The sequence below is a fragment of the Mirounga angustirostris genome, unplaced genomic scaffold, assembly GCF_029215605.1.
Source record: "Mirounga angustirostris isolate CCGP_5_RB_7025 unplaced genomic scaffold, mMirAng1.0.hap1 SCAF_5, whole genome shotgun sequence".
NCBI classification, from domain to species: Eukaryota; Metazoa; Chordata; class Mammalia; order Carnivora; family Phocidae; genus Mirounga; species Mirounga angustirostris.
In genome coordinates this window covers 150,172,168-150,192,563 of record NW_026991713.1, presented here as the reverse complement: position 1 = coordinate 150,192,563, position 20,396 = coordinate 150,172,168, and the positions used below count along the sequence as shown (strand labels likewise).

Sequence of the window (20,396 nt, the reverse complement as noted above, 5' to 3'; positions counted from 1 at the left end):
AACTTTAACAAATAGGGGAAGAATCCAGTCTCTTGTGTTTTTTACAACCCTAGGCACTGATAAAAACAAAAGTGCAAATTTCAGCAAGATTCTTGACCAGTGCAGATAAATTTAGTTATGAATTTAGAGGGGACCTAGCAACGGCATTATTTTTTTAAAGGCAGGAAGTGAACCTAAGAGACACAGACTTCTACCAAAAAGGCTTCAAACAAAAAACAAAATTTTCTCCTGGAAAATTTGTATAGGTTGCTATTAAGTTAAAATGTCCTCTACCTGTAACAATTTCCCATGCATCCTGAGTATGTATTAAAGATTTAGCTCTCTGTACTGATAGTGGTGGTCCCTGGTGGAAGCTCAGATTAAGATGTGGGACCCTGGGAAGTGTTAAAATCAAACACAAACGGAGACCAGCCTTGAGAATTCCCTGAGCAGACAGAACCAGTTTAGTCATACAAGCAAAGCTTAATTTAGCTTATTTTGCAAGACAATCAAGGCTCACTTGACCTGGGTCACTTCTTGCTGACACCTCTGAAAATCACAAGCCAAACTTATCGTTCCCCAAAACTGATACGGGGTCACCACCAACCAGTTCCCTTTCATTTAAGAAAATTCTCATATGGCAACCCATCACCTCGAAGAACCAACAGTCGCTGCTTGTGTGCGATCTAAGCTGCTTTTACAACCATGTACCTCTGAGCCTCATTCCACATTTTCGGTTGAGTGCTCCCGGTCGGCAAACTGTCTTCTTTGTGTGTGCACAATAAACTGTTACTAATTAACCACTTCGGTGATTCATTGGTTTTACTTCCATTTTGTTGTTACTGTTGTTTTGTTTCCTGAACTTTGGACAAAAGATAAATGACAACCCCAACAGCATCACATATAATCAGTTTTATTGCCAGGTAAGAAATTCATATTAATATAGTGAATACATGTTTACAAATAAACATTTTTAGAAAACAAACGTCTTTTTTTTCTTCATTGTAGGAAGTATTATTGGTATCATAAACTCTGCAATTGTTGACAAGTATTAACACAGGTTTACTTGCAGAACATACGGTTACTAAAATATTCGCACATAAAATATGCTCCATTTACACGGAAAACTGGGGAGGTGGGAGGAGTGAGATGGGGTGCCAGGCAGAGCCCAAGGCGGATGGAGGCTGAGATGCTCTGGGAGGGTGAAGGGAAGTCAGACTCTGGTCCCATTGGGTTGGAAGTCGGGGATAGCTAAAGGCAAGAAGTAGAGGCTAGTGCCAGGGCCCGGGAGGGGGAGGAACTTCCTCTCTACTTTGTTCGGGTTTCTCTCTTCTAAGCTCCTCACTGTAGCCACAAGATTCTTGTCGATACGTGGCAGCCACAGATCCATCAGTATTCCAACCACCCTCCCTATCCAACCCCTACCACCCTGGTCCCAGTTTGCAAAGCCAACTAGAAGATAATGAGACAGAAAAGGAATGTTCTAGGCCATCATCCTGCCTCATCATACTGACCACGCCGCAACCTTCCTGCCCAAACTGTCCCCCGCCGCCCCAACTAACGAAACTCACTGGATGAAGTTTACTCAGAAGAGAAGGAACACGGAGGGGGAAAAAATTCTGTAGATTCAGAGATCAAGAAAGCTCCTTCATCAGCGTTGGGATAAAAGGTCAGATGAAGTAAACTGAGGACAAGGGGCAAGATGAGCTAAAAGGGAAACAAGACTCACAGACCTTTGGAGCTGAAGGGAACCTCACGGAGAAGCAGACCCAGTATTTCCTGAAATAGGCGCTGTGCATCACTAGCAAATGCAAAATGATTTGTAGTAGCACGTGGATATAGCACTGGTTAACACCGAGTCACAGAGGGGAGTGGGTTCCTTTTCATTTTGTCCGTCCGATGGAGTCCCTTGGAGTGCAAAGTCTCCACTGGGTGCTGGTATATCTTTAACAGCTCTTTAGCATCTGCCAATCATTTTAATAAAGGAAAAGGGAGAGAGGGGAATGACAGAAGGGAAGCGGGGAAGAGAGAGAGAGAGAGAGCAAGTGCAATCTAGCAAATGCAGGGCTCTAAGTTCAGACCCTTCCACAAGCAACAGTATCTAGCTAGAACAATTGCTGCTTTGCTGCCTTCATCCTTATCTTTACACTTACTTTCTATTTAGGGTGACTGATTGATACTGCTTTTCTATTTGTAATGACGAAAAGAAGTTTTCCTTCTAAAAGTTCAAAGTATTAAGAGTGAATTGATTTAGCTACGAATATTTTGATGGTGATACACGGAGATGCCAAAAGCAGGTTGCAGTACAGGGATAATTTAACATCACGGAAACATTGACCGAGCTGGGCGGTGTTTACCCCACTCCGGGGAGTGCTGGGATCCCAGCAAAGAGGCTGAGAAAATGGGCACTCTATCTCCGCCCTGGCCCCCCACCAACCCTGCTTTGTCCAGCGCAGAGCCACCTTATAAACGAGGATCTTCTATTGGTGCCTTCTGTGCACAGGGGCATTTTTAAAAATGGGCGGAGGTGTTGCTCGATCTAGCCCCAATTCCCTTCGTTTCAGATGGGAGACTAAGGCCCAGAGAGATAACAGGCATTGTCAATGTTCCCCAGAGGGGCCAGGAATGAAAAGGAGAATAAGCCCCTGATTTCCCGGCTTCCATGATGTTGGAGGTGAGAGACAGCTGAGGCAGAACGCTGCCCTTGGGCATCCCAGGGAATGCTCTGGATCTTCTTGGACCACCACGTGCAGCTTCTGACACCAGAAGAACACTGGGTCTCTCAGAGATTCCCGTGCATTGGCGAAGGCGGTTAGGGACTGGTTGAAAGCCTCTCACCTAAAATCAAAATCTCTTCTCTCTGCACTCTCCTCTTTGGGCTTCCACGAAATAAATAGGAGGAGCAGGGAAACAGTCTTCATCGGGATGCCCAAGGGCCACTGGCTGTGAGAACCACTCTGAATTGGTTCAGATTGGGAATTCTGGGTGGGAGATGAATCCGTCGAAGTATCTGGGGAGGTGGCTTGGAGGGTCGTGGGAATTACGAGACCCAGAGGTCTCGGGGAGCCAGATAACAGTAGGACTGGGAGTGACAGGGTGGGAAGTAGGGAGGTCTTCGTCTTTAGGTACCCCTGACATTGTAGCAGCCCCCTCAGAATGTGTGATGGGCGGGCTCACCAACAAAGGGGGAGGAGAGGAACATCTCTGACTTCAGGAAACAGGACGGAGGGTGACCAAGAGAACACACGTTGCACTTGGGAAACAAGACTGTCATTAAACAGTAACACATTGAAGGCACCACCCACGCTTATGACATTTTCAGTCCAAAGCAGTTGAAATTTGGCAGCGGCGGCGGCAACGGGCTGAGGGGGGTCAGGGAGAGACGGGTAATAGAGGACTGGTTTCTGTGTCTGTTTCTTGTCTCGGAGGCAAGGCGGGAAATGCGGGGTCCCCTTCTCATCTCTTGTCGACTTTTCAACTGTGAATATTTTTTCTTTTGTTCTGATGTCATTGTTCATTTCCTAAGTCTTGAGGATTCTGGACAAAAATGGATTTGCTGTTTTTGTCTGTTTTGTAGTGGGCTTGTGATCATTTATCTTTTTTTTTTTAAAGAAAAAAAGTTATTTAACACTCTCTGGACCCTCTCTCCCTGCCGTAAAAGCCTACTTATCCTTTCCCATGTCCATGATCATGGTCTTTACGGGACTTCTCTAAAATGCTCTTTCTTTCTCATCACTGCTGGTGGGTTCAGGGTCTATTTATTTTTTGTGAGTTTGAGTGTGTGTTGTTTTTTTTTTTTTTTTTGCTTCCAACATTGACGATATGAAAAGTACTATAAATAGAATGGTTGGGGTCCAACTACTGTCTCACGCTTGTCAAAATTGTGTGTCCACGTCACTACTTCTTGGGATTAGAAAACACTTACAATGCACACAGCTTCCTACCCAAATGACTCCTCTTCTTACGTACACTCTTCTCTCGTGTCCACTCTCAGGCTCCCCCGGCCCCAACCTGGCTCTTTCACCCCGAAACAGACAGCACATGGTAAATGGCAAATGTGCTCAAGTGGACGATTTCTCTAAGTTGTGCTACTTTTAATTTTTCGTCATGGATTTCAGTTTTAAGTCAGGAGGAAAAGAAAAAATCAGCCCCATGGTGTGGGCGTGTGAGTTGGCCACCTTGGGCCTGAAGTTGAAAGAGCCGTGCCTCAGTTTCCCCTTTGCTGTATTGCTGAACGTCCCTGCTTCCGTCTTGCTCAGCTGCTCGCTGACACGTGTTAGGCATGACCCAAGAAAAGCGTAGTTCCGCGTCACCAGCAGGTTTCTCGTCGGTTGGTAAGGGGAGTCAGGGTGTGGGGGAGCAGGTCGGGGAGGACAGGGAGGGTGTGGGCCAGGGATATTTTTTGCCTCTCTCAGTTGAGTATGGTCTCCAGGATGCTCCCTGTAGTGAAAGCTCAGACAGTCACTTCTGTTTTGCTGTTGGTGATGAAGTATGGCTGTGGGGGTGGGTAGTGCTGGGTGCGAGTCCCCAAGGGGTCGCTGGAGCCCGACTCAGCTGCGCCAAGCTTGCCCTTGTTACCGTAAGCCTGCCGCCGGAGGGAATGCTCGTTGGGGTCCCAGCCCTTGAAGTTGGTGGTGGAGTTGTAGGCCAGGGGATGTGGGGGCATCTTGTTGGTGCGGGACTTCTGTCCATTCTGCTTGGCAGGGCCATGCTCGGGGCTGAAGGCCCGCGGCTCATCCTCTACTCTTACCGGGTGCAAAGGGAGGTTCCCCTTGGCCGCCAGCTCGGCCAGGTGCCGTCGCTTGGAGGAGAAGTCATCATTGACCTTGTCGGCTGTCCAAGGTGGACGGAGAAGAGGAGGAGGGAGCAGAGAGAGGGAGAGAGAGGAGAGAGAGAGACAGTTAGGGATTGGCAAGTCAACCTGAGCACAGTATCAAAGTGGGCCAACAGTCCAAACGAGACACACACTAGAAACTCCATCTGGAACAGACAGAAGGAAGGAGGACAGAAGGAAAGAGAGTCAAGTTCTTTTCACAAGCAAGATCAGGACCAAGAAGGTAAGGGCATCCCCAGTGGAAACTCTAGATTCCCCCCAAATACACACTTCTCCACCATAAGGCACCTAGCTTTGTACATCCTTGGCTTTCTTACAAAATCCCAGTGTTGTTTCTTCATTATTAAAATCATGCATTCTCATTAGGGAGAAATAGTGAACATCTTGAGAAATATTCGTATTTGTCCCCCCACCATTCAAGACCGTCAATATCAATACTTAGCTGTATTTGCTTCTCGTTTTCTCAATAAATGGGGTTCAACTTGGGATTTCTATTAGTGTGTTTGGTTGCTTTTAGCAATTAAGCAGACCTGTGTTCAAACCCCAACTCTGCCACCTCCCAGAAGTGTAGCTTTGGCTAAGAAGTTAAGAAGCTTCTTAGTTTTTATTATGATTGATTTCTGCATAGGGAGAGTAGTTACATTAAAATATATATATTTTTCCCCCACAGGGTTGAAAGGGTTAAATGATATGATATGTGTATTTAGATATGAGCCCCTATCACTGTCATTATAAATCAGTTTAATTTCCATATAACATTCTATCAAGCATGTCTCCATGTTGTTATAAATCATATAAAACAAATATAAAAACAACATGTCTCCATGTTGTTATAAATCACTAATAAACAACATTTTAATGCCTACATAATATTTCATTGGGTGGAACTATTAAAATTAATCACTCCTCCCATCAATGAACAGTTAAGTTTGCCAATATGCTGTTGACATAAATAAAGCTGAAAAGAGAATCTTCAAGACTAAAGCTCTTCTTGTATTCAGCATTTTGAATTTAGGATAACCGCAGATGTATTTTTCATCTACATCAGACGACGGCAAACTATAGCCCCTGGACCAAATCTGGATGCTGCCTATTTTTGTAAATAAAATTTTACTAGAACACAGCCATACCCACTCGCTTACCTACTGTCTGTGACTGCTTTTGTTCTGCGGTGGTGGATCCAGGTACATATTCTAGAGACCGAGGGGCCCACAAAGCTTGAAGTCTTTACTAGCCAGCCTGGAAATGAATTACCTAAAGTGGAATTACTTGGCCAAAGGGTATAAACATTATCAAGGTTCTTGATACATATTTCCAACTCCACCACAAAAGAATCACACCAATCTGTATACCATTTCACCACACCATCTCCAGCACTATGATTCCTGGATTCCTTCCTTCCTTCCTTCCTTTCTGATCCTGGCTCCCTCCGTCCCTCTTCCTTCCCTCCCTCCCTCCTTCCTTAGTCTTTCTTTCCCTATATATTCATTTGATAATTTTATGAGACTTTTATTTTATTTTCTTATAATTCTTTTATTATAAGGTCCTCTACAGTTTTAAATTTTATTTCTTAGTGGGATGCCTGGCTGGCTCAGTCAGTAGAGCATGCGACTCTTGATCTCAGGGTCATGAGTTTGAGCCCCACATTGGGTGTATAGATTACTTAAAATAAGTAAGATTGATAAAATAAAATTTATTTCTTAGCAGTAAACCTTTGAACTTACATCTCCTCTTGGAGAGGAGGAATATTTGCTGCTTTTTCATCCATGCTTCCAACATCCCACATTGTTACACACGTAAATTTATCTTATATGTACATTCATGGAAGGCATCATAGTGCCATGTTTCTTTTCCCATTTGATCCTTTCAACAACCCTAGTAAGTAGGAAGGATGGGGATTTTAACCCCTGTTTGATAGATTAGGAAACTATCAAGCTCAGGCATACGAAATGATTTAACAAAAGTTACCCACAGCTAGTGGCTGAGCCAGGGTAGAACCTAAGTCCAATAGATATTATTTGATGCTTTTCAAAGGCCATAGAGGGAATGCTTCAGTTTCAGAATCAAGGGCACAAAAATATGCCCCACTTGCCCCCTCTGTGTCCATGGCAGACATCACTCATTGATCACAGTGCTCTGTCCTGGAAGGTGTGACCTCCGCTCAGACTCCTCAACACAACACCCCAGGAAGCCACACATTAACCTCCCAGGCTTAATACCGGTTAAGTTGGGTTTCTGTCCCTGTTAACGTAAATAGCCCTGGCTCATGTGATCTTTCAAAAGAAAGTCCCCTTTTCCATAAATTCTAGAGCCGTCTGAAAATATCGAATGTCAAAAGGAATCTGCTACTAAAGATGCGAAGAGCACACATTCCCAAAATACCATGCATTGCTTAAAGTGACATGAGTTAAATTCAAGTCAATGTTAGATCCCCATCCTTCTGCCTTCCAGAAGAAAGTTCTAGGTTTCCAATGCCATGACGTTTCAACAGAAGGATGCCCTGATATTCCCTCTTGGATTTAGGGGGAAAACATGAATCCAGTTACATCCAGGACAGATTCACTGGCATCTCCCACTCCAGGTGGCCAAGACTGAACCCATCAACATTACAAAGATATGTTCTCCTTCAGGTCCTTCCTTATCTCTCAAAGTCAAACACCAGCTTTCTAGTCACTGAAACCAGAAATATGGTGGCATTCGCCGACTCATCCTCTCCTTCTCCCCTCTAGCACAACTGCTAAATCACCAAGTCCTTCCAGCTATGCCTACAAACGTTTCTCTAATCTATTCCGCATCACACCCAACTTCGACCATTGCTCCATTTCAGCCACAAAATTGCCTCCCTGCCTCGAGTCTCCCCTCCATCTAGTCCATTCTCTACACTGCAGCCAAAGGCATGTTCTAAAATGCAAAACTTACCATGTCCCTCATCTACCAAAACCTCCTCAAGCAATTTGCTCATTCAGTCATTCATCATAGAGGCATGGGCCATGTGTTAGGCAGTGGAAATATAAGAAGGAATCGGAAACAGACATGGTCCCTGCCCTCATGGGGTGCACATCTATTAGGCGGGGAAAGATAGTGACCAAATAATCCCAAAGATTACATAAGAGTATAAATATGGTAAGTGCTATGAAGAACTATCCAGTCTTATGAATATTTATACTAAGATCTCTAAGCTGGTCTGAGAACCAGATGTTGGGAGCTCTGAAGGCATGAACCTTATCTTTCCATCTGTGGGGCTCTCAATCGTGGCAGTACTTGGGAATCACATGGGGGAGCTTCGAAAGCATTCAGATTCCTGGATCCCTCCCCCAAACAATTCAATTAGAATCTCTGCAGGTCTGGCCCAGACATAGATTTTTTTTTAAGCACTCCTCCATCCAAGGGATTCTAATGTGCAACCAGAGTGGAGACCACAAGCAAAGCCTGGCTAGATGCCAGCACATAGCTTTTTCTGGAGAACTAAAGGTAAGTGACCTCCGATTTCAATCCTATTCTCTCCTGCTGTCTCCCACCACCTTCCCCTCTAGGACCTCGAACAAGGTCACATCCCACCATGATAGGCTCTTCTCCATGGCACACATCATAGATGCCATTTTGTACATGTTAATGCACTTCATTCATTACTCGCTCTCTCTCTCACTGCTGTTCCAACAGGGCAAGGCCAGGTCAGATTCCTGCCCATCACTGTGCACACAATGTTCAGCCTACTTCCTGGCAGATAGTAGATATTCAATAAATATCCAGTGAGTGGATGTAAGAGCAAAATATCATGAATACACATAGAATATCAGGGCAATTGTAGGAGTAGAAGCTCCCTTCTCCTGTTCCTCCTGGGAGTCTGTTATAAAAGTCTCACTCATCCTCATTATGTCCCCAGTCATGATCTAGAATCATTCATTCCCATGTTCCTCTTTCCAGAAAACTGACTAGCCTAAGGTATGCTCAGAGAAAAGGATATGTTCAAGGTTTCCTCTGTCTTAACAAACTGAGAAAACTGATTACAAAGTAGGTGTTCCAACAGCTGGGATAAGTGATGTTTTCTCAAAAAGTTCTAAAGAAAAGAAGTCACAGAGGCATTCAATTCTTGCCAAATCAGTGCAGAGATGGGGAGAAGCCTCCATTAAGAGGAGTCATGAGGTCCCACATGGAGAATCTACAACCCTCTCCACAACCAACTCTGACTTGGTCTCTTAGTGAGCTTGGCACTGGGGACCCCCTGATCATAGAAAGTGTTTGGTACCTGAGGCAAGAGTAGGGTGGGCAGAAAACTCTGGGGGCTCTGGAATCAGCCAGACCTGAGTTTCTGAGATCTCAGGAATGTCACTTAACCTCTTACAGCTTTATTTCCTTTGGTGTGAAATGGGGATAACACAAGCTGCTTTCAGGTTTGTTGTGAGGAATAAATTTTATGAGATATATAAGCTACATAGCACAATTCTGGGATGCAGTAACTATTCAATACATATATTTTGTCTGTCTCTTGGCTTATGAAAGAACTGGATTAAATCCAACAGACATTTATTGAGCACTCACTCTGTGCCAGGCAACTTGCTAAGCACAAAGGAAGCATTCATCCAAGCCAACAATCCTTCTTTCCTTTCTTCCTTCCCCTTCCACTTCCCTGTACCTACCATGTGTGTTGGCCTCATTTGCCCTATGAAGTGGCCTAAGAAGGGGACTTGATCTTTTTGGGATAATGAGGGATGGCACCCTTGGGGATGTGCCTTTAGCTGCCATCTGGAGGTAAGAGTAACAGAAGCAGGATTCCAGGTGAGCGAACACGTGGTATACAGCAAAAATGACCACAGTACTTCCTTCCATCAAGTGGAGGAATATCTTTCCTTACCCTTCGAATATGGCCAGGCCTTCTGACTGGCTTTGACCAGTAGATTGTAGCAGAAGTGATGTCACATATGCCCCGAACCTGGGCTTTTATAAGTTCTATAGCTTCTGCTATCAGGTGCTTGGATTCCTGACTCCATGTGAAGGAGGAGGCCCGGGTTAGCCTGGAGGCTGAGAAACCTTCAGGCCAGTTGCCCATGCTCACCACAAGCCTGCTAATTGCTGGATACTGGGCGAGGCCATCCTAGACCATACAGCCATCAACTGACCAGCCAGCTGACTCCAGATACCGAGTAAACTTGGCTGAGAACAGCTAATCCAGCCCGACCCAGAAGAACTGCCGGCTGACCCACAATCACGAGTCCAACAAATGGTGGCTACATTAAGCCACTGCACTTTGGGGTAGTTTGTTATGCAGCAATATATAACTGACACAGAACAGCATCTGCAAAAGCCCCGAGGCAGGAAGGAGTGTGGCGGCTTCTAGAAACAGAAAGGAAGAAAGCAAGGGGTCAGCAGACCATCTGAAGCCTAGTAGGCAAGACTATATCATTCACAGCTATTTATTTGACCATCTTCCCTCCACTAGACTCTGAAGTGTTTTAGAGAAGTACAGAGCACGCACAGATTTCTTGACTGGGGCACGAAACTGTTCCTCAAAGAGTGATTTTCAAGATGGTTTCAATAACAAGAATGTGGATGGTGGCGGATGAACTGTTCCCATAACCCAGGAAATGCAATGTTTGTGACAGTCTCTTTCCAGTGTGTTTGGTGTCCTCTGCCTTGGATCCAGAGGAGGAGGAAGAAAAGCCTACCTGGCCTCTCTGGGCTTTGTGCAGTGTGGTCCCTGTCAGTATATCAAAAGACTTCTTGTGAAAGAAATAACAGATTCATTGAACAGCCTTGTAAGCCCCATTAATAAATGCATTAACCTAATCAGCCCCAATACCTCGTGGGCAGATGGCTGACAAGCCGACAAGGAAACAGATGTGGGAGCCTTTCAACAACACTGGGCCTCTCCAGTTTGATTTTTCTTCATTTAAAAAGAGGAAGAAAGAATGAAAAAGGTGCTTTCCTTCCAATGAGCCTAATTGCCTTGAAGGAACCAAGGCTTTAAAATTAAACTGTACCTTGCTCCATCTGTCTCTCCCCTAATTAGCAGCAGACTCTTGTCCAGGTGCAGGGTGGGCTGGAGCCTCCACTTCCGTGGAAAGGCAAAGTCAAGGTAATAACCAGTTTTCAAAACAAGCTGCACATCTGAGGGTCTCAGCAGGTGGCCTCCCACCTACCTTCTTTCCTTGGGCCAAAGATATCTTAAGGAGGGCCTCCTACAGCTCATTCTCCCTTGGTGATATTCTTGGGTCTCAGGTGATGATTCTAACCTGGTAAGCAATGCCCCGACCAATCTAAGCTTTCACCATTCCCCATTTGTCCCTGTTTTCGGTCTAAGAATATGTTGAACTCAAGTGATAAATCTTTCCATTACACTTAAGAATAAAATCCAAATTATTTGCAGCGGCCCCAAGGTCTGCATGACCCGATCTCTGGCTGTTTGTCCACCCTCATCTCTTCCGTTTGTTATGAACCCATCACAGAGTGTATTAGTTTCCCAGGGCTGCCATAACAAATTACCACAAACTGGGTGGCTTGAAACAACAGAAATTTATTCTTTCACAGATTCCAGAAGTCTGAAATCAAAGTGTCAGCAGGGCCATGCTCCCTTTGCCGGCTCTAGGGGAAGATCCTTCCTTGCCTCTTCTAGCTTCTGGTAGTTGCTGCAATCTTTGGCATTCCTTGCCTTTTGCTTCATTCCAGTATCAGCCTCTGACTCCACCCAGCCATCCTCTTTGTATGGGTCTATGTGTCCGAATTTCCCTTTTAAGGGTCCCAGTCATTACATTGGGAACCACCCTAATCCAGTATGACCTCCTTCACTCATTACATCTGCAAAGACCCTATTTCCCAGTGGGGTCACATTCTGAGGTTCTGAGTGGATAGAGATTTGGAGGGATACTCTTCAATCCAGTACACACAGGATTCCTTTCTGTTCCTGAACACACCAAGCTTTTCACTATGTCAGAGCCACTGGATTGCATCCTTGCTGCGCTCTCTGCCAAAATGCTCTTCTTTTTGTTTGCGTATCTGGATTCTTGTCATTTGGTTCTCTGAGCAAAGGTCACTTCCTCAGAAAATCCCTCTTGATGAGCCAGTCAAGAGAGAGCCCTCCCCGCCCCCAATTGCTCTCATCACTTCTCCCCATTTTACTATATTCTTAGGCTGTATCATTTAATGAGATTATCTTTTTTAGTTACTTGGGTATTGTCTGCCTCCCTTGACTAGAATATAAGCTCCGATTAGGGTAGAGGCCGTATCAGCTCTGCTCACTACTGTATGCCCAACGTCTTGCCCATTGCCTGGCACACAGTAGGGGGACAATGATGCATTTGATGAAGGCAGGAAAGCACTGGAAATATTTCAGATTCCAACAACAGTCTCTAAAATATGAGCAACGGGCAGAATGTTTCATGTTCTGGTCATCTGGTCTGTGATGGTGAATTTTGTGTGTCAACCAGAATGGGTCCACTGGGTGCCCAGATTAAATATTACTGGGGGGCGCCTGGGTGGCTCAGTCGGTTAAGCGTCTGCCTTTGGCTCAGGTCATGATCCCAGAGTCCTGGGATTGAATCCCGCATCAGGCTCCCTGCTCAATGGGGAGCCTGTTTCTCCCTCTGCCTGTGTTCTCTCTCTCTCTCTCTGTCAAATAAATAAATAAAATCTTTAAATATTATTTCTGGGTGTGCCTGTGAAAGTTTGATTTGAACTGATATACTCAGTAGATTGCCCTCCCCCACGTAGGTGGGAATTATCTAATTTGTTGAGGGACAAAATATCACAAAAATTAGAGGAAGGGAGGCTCCGTGCCCTTTCTGCCGGCCTGCTGTTCCATCCCCTGTGTGGGACATTGGTCCTCTGCTCCTGGACTGGGATTTACCCCATTGGTTCCACTGGTTCTCAAGTTTTCAGACTTGGACTGGAATCACACCACCAGCTTTCTTGAGTTTCTAACTTGCAGACAATAGATCATGGGACTTCTCAGCCTCCATAATGACATGAACTAATTCCCCATAATATATCTCCTTTCATATATATAGATATCCTCTTATTCATATATATGAATATTCATCACATTCATATACACACATATATCTGAAAGGAGATTATGGGAATTGCTTCAACCAAAACAATAGTATATATAACCTATTATTCATATGTGATATATATGAATATATATAAATAATAGGGTGTGTGTGTGTGTGTGTGTATACACAGTTCAGTTTCTCTGGAGGATGCTAATACATAGTCCATCTGAGTGACCTGTGCCCCGTGCTTTACAGGAATTACAGGACTAAAGCAGGGGTTAAGTTCCCTTATTTCTGGGGCAGGAGAACCTGCTTGCTGCCCAGCTCCATATCCCTGGCTGTAGCCTTGCAGGGGTATGACTGTTCTGTAGCAGTGAGTTCAGGGAGGCAGGCTGCAGTTGGGTGAAGGAGGCAGGGACTGGTTAGAGACCGCTTGGATATAGCACAAGTCTGCTCTCCCCCCACAGCTCCCCCAATGGTAAACTGAGTAAAAGCTCATCTTCATTAAATGCAGGCTCTGTTCTAGATACTTGGCTAGGGAATTTGTTAACCCTTTTTTTTAAAAAAGGTTTTATTTATTTATTTTAGAGAGAGAGAGATGGGGAGGGCAGAGAGAGAGAGAGAGAGAATCCCTGCTGAGCATGGAGCCCAATGCAGGGCTCAAATTCCAAGACCCTGAGATCATGACCTGAGCCGAGACCAAGAGTCGGATACTTAACCGAGTGTACCACCCATGCACCCGTTAACCCCCCCCTTTTTTTTAAGATTTTATTTATTTATTTGACAGAGAGAGAGAGAGAGAGACAGCAAGAGGGAACACAAGCAGGGGGAGTGGGAGAGGGAGAAGCAGGCTTCCCACTGAGCAGGGAGCCCGATGCGGGACTCGATCCCAGGACCCTGGGATCATGACCTGAGCCGAAGGCAGACGCTTAACGACAGCCACCCAGGTGCCCCTCTATCCTCTTTAATACTCTCAATATCCTACCAAGGTAGGTGCCATTCTCAGTCTCATTTTATAAATGGGGAAACTGAGGCTACAGGGCTTTGGCAACTCGTCCAAGCGATGGCGCTGGGATTAGAACCCAGGATTCCAGGCCCAATTCACAATTTGTGAATTTGTGGCTACAACACTCACCGTTTTTCTAATGATGAGCCTGCCTTATAAAAGAACAGTCTTATTTCCTTAACAAGGTTTTATCTGCAAGAAAATATCCGCCCAAAACTAAGGAAAATGGAGGGCAGAGTGAGAATTATACAGAGAAACCACTTTTCTTGATTCCTCCTCTCCCAAACATCAGGGACTGGGTTGCACATGTAAGTATCAGACTCTCAAGAGGAAACATCAGAATGTCACAGCTGGAAGTTTAACAAAGCCCCAAATTCCCTCCTAAGGCAAACTATGTTTATCTTTTACTCCCTTAAGGTGAGGAGGAGGAAGCTGGGGGTGACCTGAGACACCCTCTGCCAGGTTGTGGCTTTTCCAGCATTCAGGCTGGCTGCTGCCTTACCAGGTGTATGGGTCTTGGCATCTCTGAGGGGCACTGACATTGAAGTGCTGGCCAGTCACCGACCTGTCCCAGAGTTGGGCTGGACAAAGAGCCATCCACTTCTCACAGAATGGAGAGAAGACTCTAGGTAAGGTACTCTCCAGGTGCTTGACACATACTATCTCATGTAGCTGGCCCCCACCCCACCCCAAGCCCATGAGGCAGATGTGGTTGCCTGGGCTCATCACACTGATTCCCTCTATGACACTGTAGTGGGATCATTTGAGATATTAACTAATATTTCTTTTCCTTGTGCTTCTACTATACCCTCCCCACCACCCAGAGGACAGCAATCATTTCCAGCAATGACAAAGAGCCCAAGTGTTGGTTTTGAATCCTACACTGGGCCCTCGACAGCCACAGCAGAGCCCCAAGTCTCAAAGGACAAGGCTTCAGCAGTAAGATCAAGGAATTAGAAAGATTAATGAGAGAAAGAAAGAAGGAATAGTAGGTAGGAGCTTAAGGCTGCCGTGCATCAGGTTCATACAGTATATAACGATGTCTGGAAGAACGCCCACCTGATTTTTGTTGACTGTAAGTTCTTTACAATATGGTAGAAAGACCCTAACCTCTGAGAGTAGATGGATCTGAGTTCAGATCCCAGCTCTTCCACTTACAAGCTGGAGATCTTGAGCAAGTTACCTGAACTCTCTAAGTTCTACCAATAAAACTGAAAATCAAATGACAATGGTTGGGTGGCAGGGGGTCAAGGGTATGGAAGAGAATCATGTCCAATACCAATGTCCTTGCCTCATAGTTGGTATTCGACAGATGGTAGCTGCTATTGCTGCCACTGTTAGGAAGGAGAAGAAAATCACATGAGGATAGTAAGATCGACTTTGCAGGGTGAGGTGCAGAAGTCAAGGAGAGAAGGCAGGTAAAAGCACAAACCATTACACATGGCGCACTCCCACCTGGGAAGATGTAACACATGGCCACTCGAGTCCCAAGTCTCTCTCTACCTTCTTCTCTTGGGCACATGGCCACCAGCTCCAAACTAGATTTCCCCAGCCTTCTTGGGAGCTAAATTTGGCCATGTGGCTCATCTCTTGCCAGTGGTATGTTAGCAAAAATGATACATCCAACTTTCACTTCACCTGACTTGCTTAAAAGAAAATCTCTTGCTCTGAGTGTCCTCTCTTCCCCCTTCCCATGGCTATGATAGCAGCTAACCGTAACAACGCAGATGAGGACAGTCCTGTAGAGGGTGGTAGAGAAACAGTGTTGGAGGAGCCTGGGTCCCTGAGTGACAGTTTGGAGTAGAGCTGCCCCACCAACTTGTACCACTCCCTCTGGGGACTGTAACAGAGAGATAGATATACTTCTCTCTCTCAACCTGCTGTATTTGTGGGGCCTCTGGTTCGGTAGGACAGTATTTGCTTTTTACATATACAGGAATATTTTCTGGGTCTCTACCTTTTTTTTTTTTTTTTTTGCCTCCTTCACAAGCTAAATTAAAAAGTAAAAGGGGGGACAGTTCATGTTAAAAAAAAATACCCGGGTATTTCTCTCTTCTTTTAAAATACATTCTCTAAAGCTGTGCAGGTTCCTGAAACGGTCTCAGCAGGCAGAAACAAGAAAGGCAGGAAAAAAGCCTAGCTTCTCAGACAGGAGAGAGCCAGGGAGGGGATGGGAAGATTTGTCTTTATGGTGAATTAGCCCCGTTTCACCTGGTTCAGGGCCTTGCTGAAGAGACACAAGTAGGGAAGGTCACATTTGAACCAGGTCCTAATGAAGCTCACGGCTCCCGGTTCTCTCTTCTGGGCTTCACATCTTCCTTGAAATCCTATTCTCTAAGAAAATTGTCAAGGGAAGTCCAGAAGCCTGGATTTTTTTTGTCTTAACCCTGGGGGCTCCCACTGTCTTCGCTGGAGAGCATTCTGAAACAGTGCCTGGCTTGGGCTTTGCACCCAAAGCTGTTCAGGCTGTGCCATGAGCCCTTTGGTTGTGACTCCAGGGAGCCCTCTGTGAATGTCTTGTTGCCGACAGACCTCTAAACCTGCAGGTCCTTTGTCTCTTCCCTTAGGCAGCCCTGCTTTGCAGTCACCTCTTTCTGAGAGGCTACTGAACAAAGATGGACGGACTTGTGCCCCAGCCATGGCTGACCACAGAGCCCCCTACACAGAAGGGCTCTGGATGGAAAGCATGCATTCATTCACTGCCCTTCCATGCATCCTGCATTGCTGCTCCATAGATGGAGATCATTCTTTTCAGAAGTTCCTTGTGTGGTTTATCTTCTGATCGACCTCCCCTCTGATGAAATTTTATACAAGTGTTTTTTTTTTTTAATGAAGCAAATAAGGGTTAATTATCCTTAATCCTATGTGCGTCCTTCCAATTTGCTATAGCAAAGGACCATCTCAAAGCAGATAATTGTGAGATTTGGGATCCTATGTTAGATTCATGCATGAAATGACCTCAATTATTTGCCTTTCCCTGCGTCCATGCTCTTTGTATGTGACTTTGAAACTCACCCCAAAAGAGGAAGATCTTTTTTCCCCCACCACTGGATTCTGAGTTCATACATGTGACTAATGAATGTTAGCCGACATGACATAACGGAAGTTTGAAGAAGTGCTTACTGGTTTGCGGTTCCTCTTTTGTACCAATGCCGTCATCATGAGATGTCTGTGCTACCCCCTCTGAGGATGAAAGACACATGGAGCACAGCCAAGTCTCCCGAGTCATTCCAGCTAAAACCAGCCCAGATCAGCCAGCATTCAGCCAACTCCCAGATATATAAGTCAACTCAGAGAGACTAGGAGAACCTCCGACATCAGCATAGACACCTGGTCTCAGTAAAAGCTGCTAAATAGATGTTAAACCCCAAGATTTGAAGTTGCTTGTTACACATCATTTTTGTGGCAAGATTGGCAAACACCAATCATTTACTCACCCTACTTCCAGGAAGAGCCCCCTATTTTCAGGTGGGGAATCCACCTGTCTCCTACTCTTAATCCATGTGATTTGGACGACACACACCTCCACTCTCCCACACCCCCCCCCCAGCTGTTCCCTAGGGACTACAAGCAACCCATTCCATTGCCCTCACCATAACAATGTGTTCAGAGGTGGGTGCATGACTAGGCAAGCCAATCAGAGCAAAGCCTGGGATCTTTGGTTATAGAGATGGAAAGGCCAAAGAGATCAATGATACCCAACCTTCCATTCTACAGGAGAGACTACTAAAGCTACAGGCTCAAGGACCACCAACTGGGTAGAAGCAGCACTGGATCTAGGACACAGATCTCTTGACTTCCATTTGGTTAACTTTTCTATTTCCCAGTACCTCTTCAGAAAAGACGACAACATTCCCTTCAAATGCTATGCCCAACTTTATTCAACAACTTATTAATAAAATCCATATTGAGTGTCTAGTATGTGCTGTGGGCACCATGCAAGGTGCTGGGGAAGCTTGAAATGAAGATCTGGGGAACAAAAAAAGATCTAGCTGGCTTAGCATCAGAGGGACATATTTTCAAACTAGCAAAAAGTTTATTGAATCTTACACAATGGCATTTTCTGCCAAGCAAAGAATCTCCTCCATGCCCTATGGGTTCCCAAAGAAGCTCATCAAAACTCCAGTGCTCACTGTGTGCTTTTAAAAAGAGGCCAAACTCAGGAGCTGGCGGGATTTGATTTTTATTAAAAAAAAAATCCCCTCCTGATCCTCCACCTGCTCTGCACCCTCCTGCTCACCAGCAAACTGATAACCCAAATCAGAACACTGAAAAAGGCTGAATTTCATGAAGTAATGTTTTAAGGTTGCCTTTAGGTGGGTCCTGATCCAAGATGTGTGCACTCCAACAGAACTGTCACCCAAATTGGACACTGTCTCCAGCCTTGTGCCTTCTGTAGCATCAGTTGGGTGAACATTTATCACTGAGCTACATAAATTTTCTTAGAAAAAAGAAAGAACTAGATTTGCTGAGTACCTACTGTGTATGAGACGCTCTTAACCATTTCACTAACACTGTCTCACTCAAACCATCTTAAACCTAGGTGACAAGGCAAAACCATCTCTTCTGTGTGACAATAGGAGTTAAGGCCCAGAGATGCTGAGTAATTTGGCTGCCAAATTTCTCTGCCACAGCTGATAAGTGTCAGGGCGGGACACCGAATCTAAGACTGTCACCTCCAATGTTCCTACTTTCCAGCTATGGCTCCAGCTCAAACCCCAACTAAGAAAATAGATATATTTCAGCAAACAGCAAAAATACTCATGTTGGAAGAATGCTTACATGTGAAATTGGTGTTCTAGGACAAATCATGTCTAGGGATTGGGTCTTGGAAATGGTAGGTCCAAACTTTAGTGTATAGAGAATTATCCAAGGCAGGAGAGTCAAAAAATGGAAAATGAAATTTAAAAAATGAAAAACTAAAAAAGGTTGAGGCCCCACGTCCAGTGGTCCCTGTTTTTCTGCAGTATGTGGGCCCAGGATTTTCATTTGTAACAAGCATGTCCAGTGACTCTGAGTCCAGTCTGTAAGCCATTCTTTGAAGACTGGGTCCTGGTCCCAGGTCTGATACAATTTTCCTGTATGACTTTGGGCAACCTCATTCATCTCAGGGGACTCGGTTTCCTCATCCAGAAGAGCAGAAGGGTTGAATAAAGTGTATTTTCTTCACTGTCATCATTAAAGTATGTTACTTATATTGTCTCCTAAGGTTACTCCCCCAAACACGACAGAACGTGGATTTTCATGGCCACTGTTTTGGGAATGGTAGAAATGGGTGTTCAGAGCACGTGAGTGGCTCGTACAAGAGCACACGGTCTGCCTCTAATCTGAGTCAGAGTGATTATATCACAGTCCTGTGCTGGCAGTTTCCCCCAAGTTCAGTGCTCCAGAGTAGCACTGGACTAAGCGATATGTCACGTTCAAAGATTCATTTTTGCAAAATGACCAGATTTCAAAAGACATGGTTAGAAGAGCCCACTGGGCTCGAGGTAGTGATGCTCTCCTGGGAGGGTTTCCAATAATTATGGGGGGAGTTCCCAGGGCTGGGCATGGGCAGAGCAACAGCAGTGCCCACTAGGGGGCAGCGTGCATGGGAAACATCAGAGAAAAATGAATATATAGTGCCCCCCAGGGGGTGATGTTTGCCATTTCCCACTCTGGCAGACATGGTTCACCTCCCAAGGGAGTTATAGTCAATGCGGATGGAAACAGGAAACCTTCATCTTCAGAGACCTTGCCATTTCTCCTTGGCAGCTACCCCTTCCTTCTCCAACCTCCCCAGGTGGCATCCACCCCCCACCTACTTCTCCACTCCTGCCCTATGTTCCCAGAGCGGGTTCCTAGCAACATTCGTGCCCCTGGATATTAAGATGTGAACTGGTTTTCCTGAAGAGAAAAGAGATCAGACATCAAAAGTGTTTGGGAAATGATGTGTTAGAGTTTGACCTTTTTGTTAGCACAAGATTTTCCAGAGCCTTTCATTGGCTCACCTGATAATAGTCCTAAAGATACCAGTAATAGCCTTCATGTGGTTATCACTTTCCGAATGCTAGGCACTGTGACATGCATTGTACACGTTACTTCATCTTCACAGCAACCTAGGCAGGAGGCGACACCATTGTCCCCATTTTGTAGATCAGAAAACGGGCTCAGAGGGGTCGGCTGACTTGCTGAGGGTCACAAGAGTACCCAACAAGGAGACGGTAATTGGAACCCAGGTGTGCTGAGGCTAAGCCCGCTGCAGCCTGCATGTGTCCCCCTTTCAAGAAGGTGGCAGGCTGTGGGAGGCAGGGGCTGTCCAAATGTCCCAACCTTGTTTTCATGCCTCATGTAGACGCCAGCTCTGGAGGTTGAGTAGAGAACACTAGAGAAAGATCAGCGACCCCAGAGGAACTTGGGTCTGGCCATCCCTGGGACCCCTCTGCTCCTCCCCAGACAAGGCCAGATAAATAAAGATGCATTTAACAGGACCGGTGAAATTAGCCCAGTTTGGGTAGAAAAACAGCTTCCAAGCCCTTGCTTTTGACCTGTCCCGAAATATTTTCTAAATGCATCAGACAACAACAAGCTGATATAAGGACAGGGGTTC

At 45.4% G+C, this 20,396-nt stretch overlaps 1 protein-coding gene across 1 annotated transcript in view; it reads right to left on the bottom strand.

The window, feature by feature from the left end:
• Positions 1 to 939: 939 nt before the first annotated feature.
• Positions 940 to 20,396, bottom strand: part of SHISA9 (shisa family member 9) — a 291,042-nt gene continuing 271,585 nt past the window's right edge. Inside the window, exon 4 of the mRNA XM_064590370.1 lies at positions 940 to 4,812. Coding sequence (XP_064446440.1) covers positions 4,433 to 4,812 — 380 coding nt within the window. The 3' untranslated portion in view covers positions 940 to 4,432. The remainder of the gene's footprint in view (positions 4,813 to 20,396) is intronic.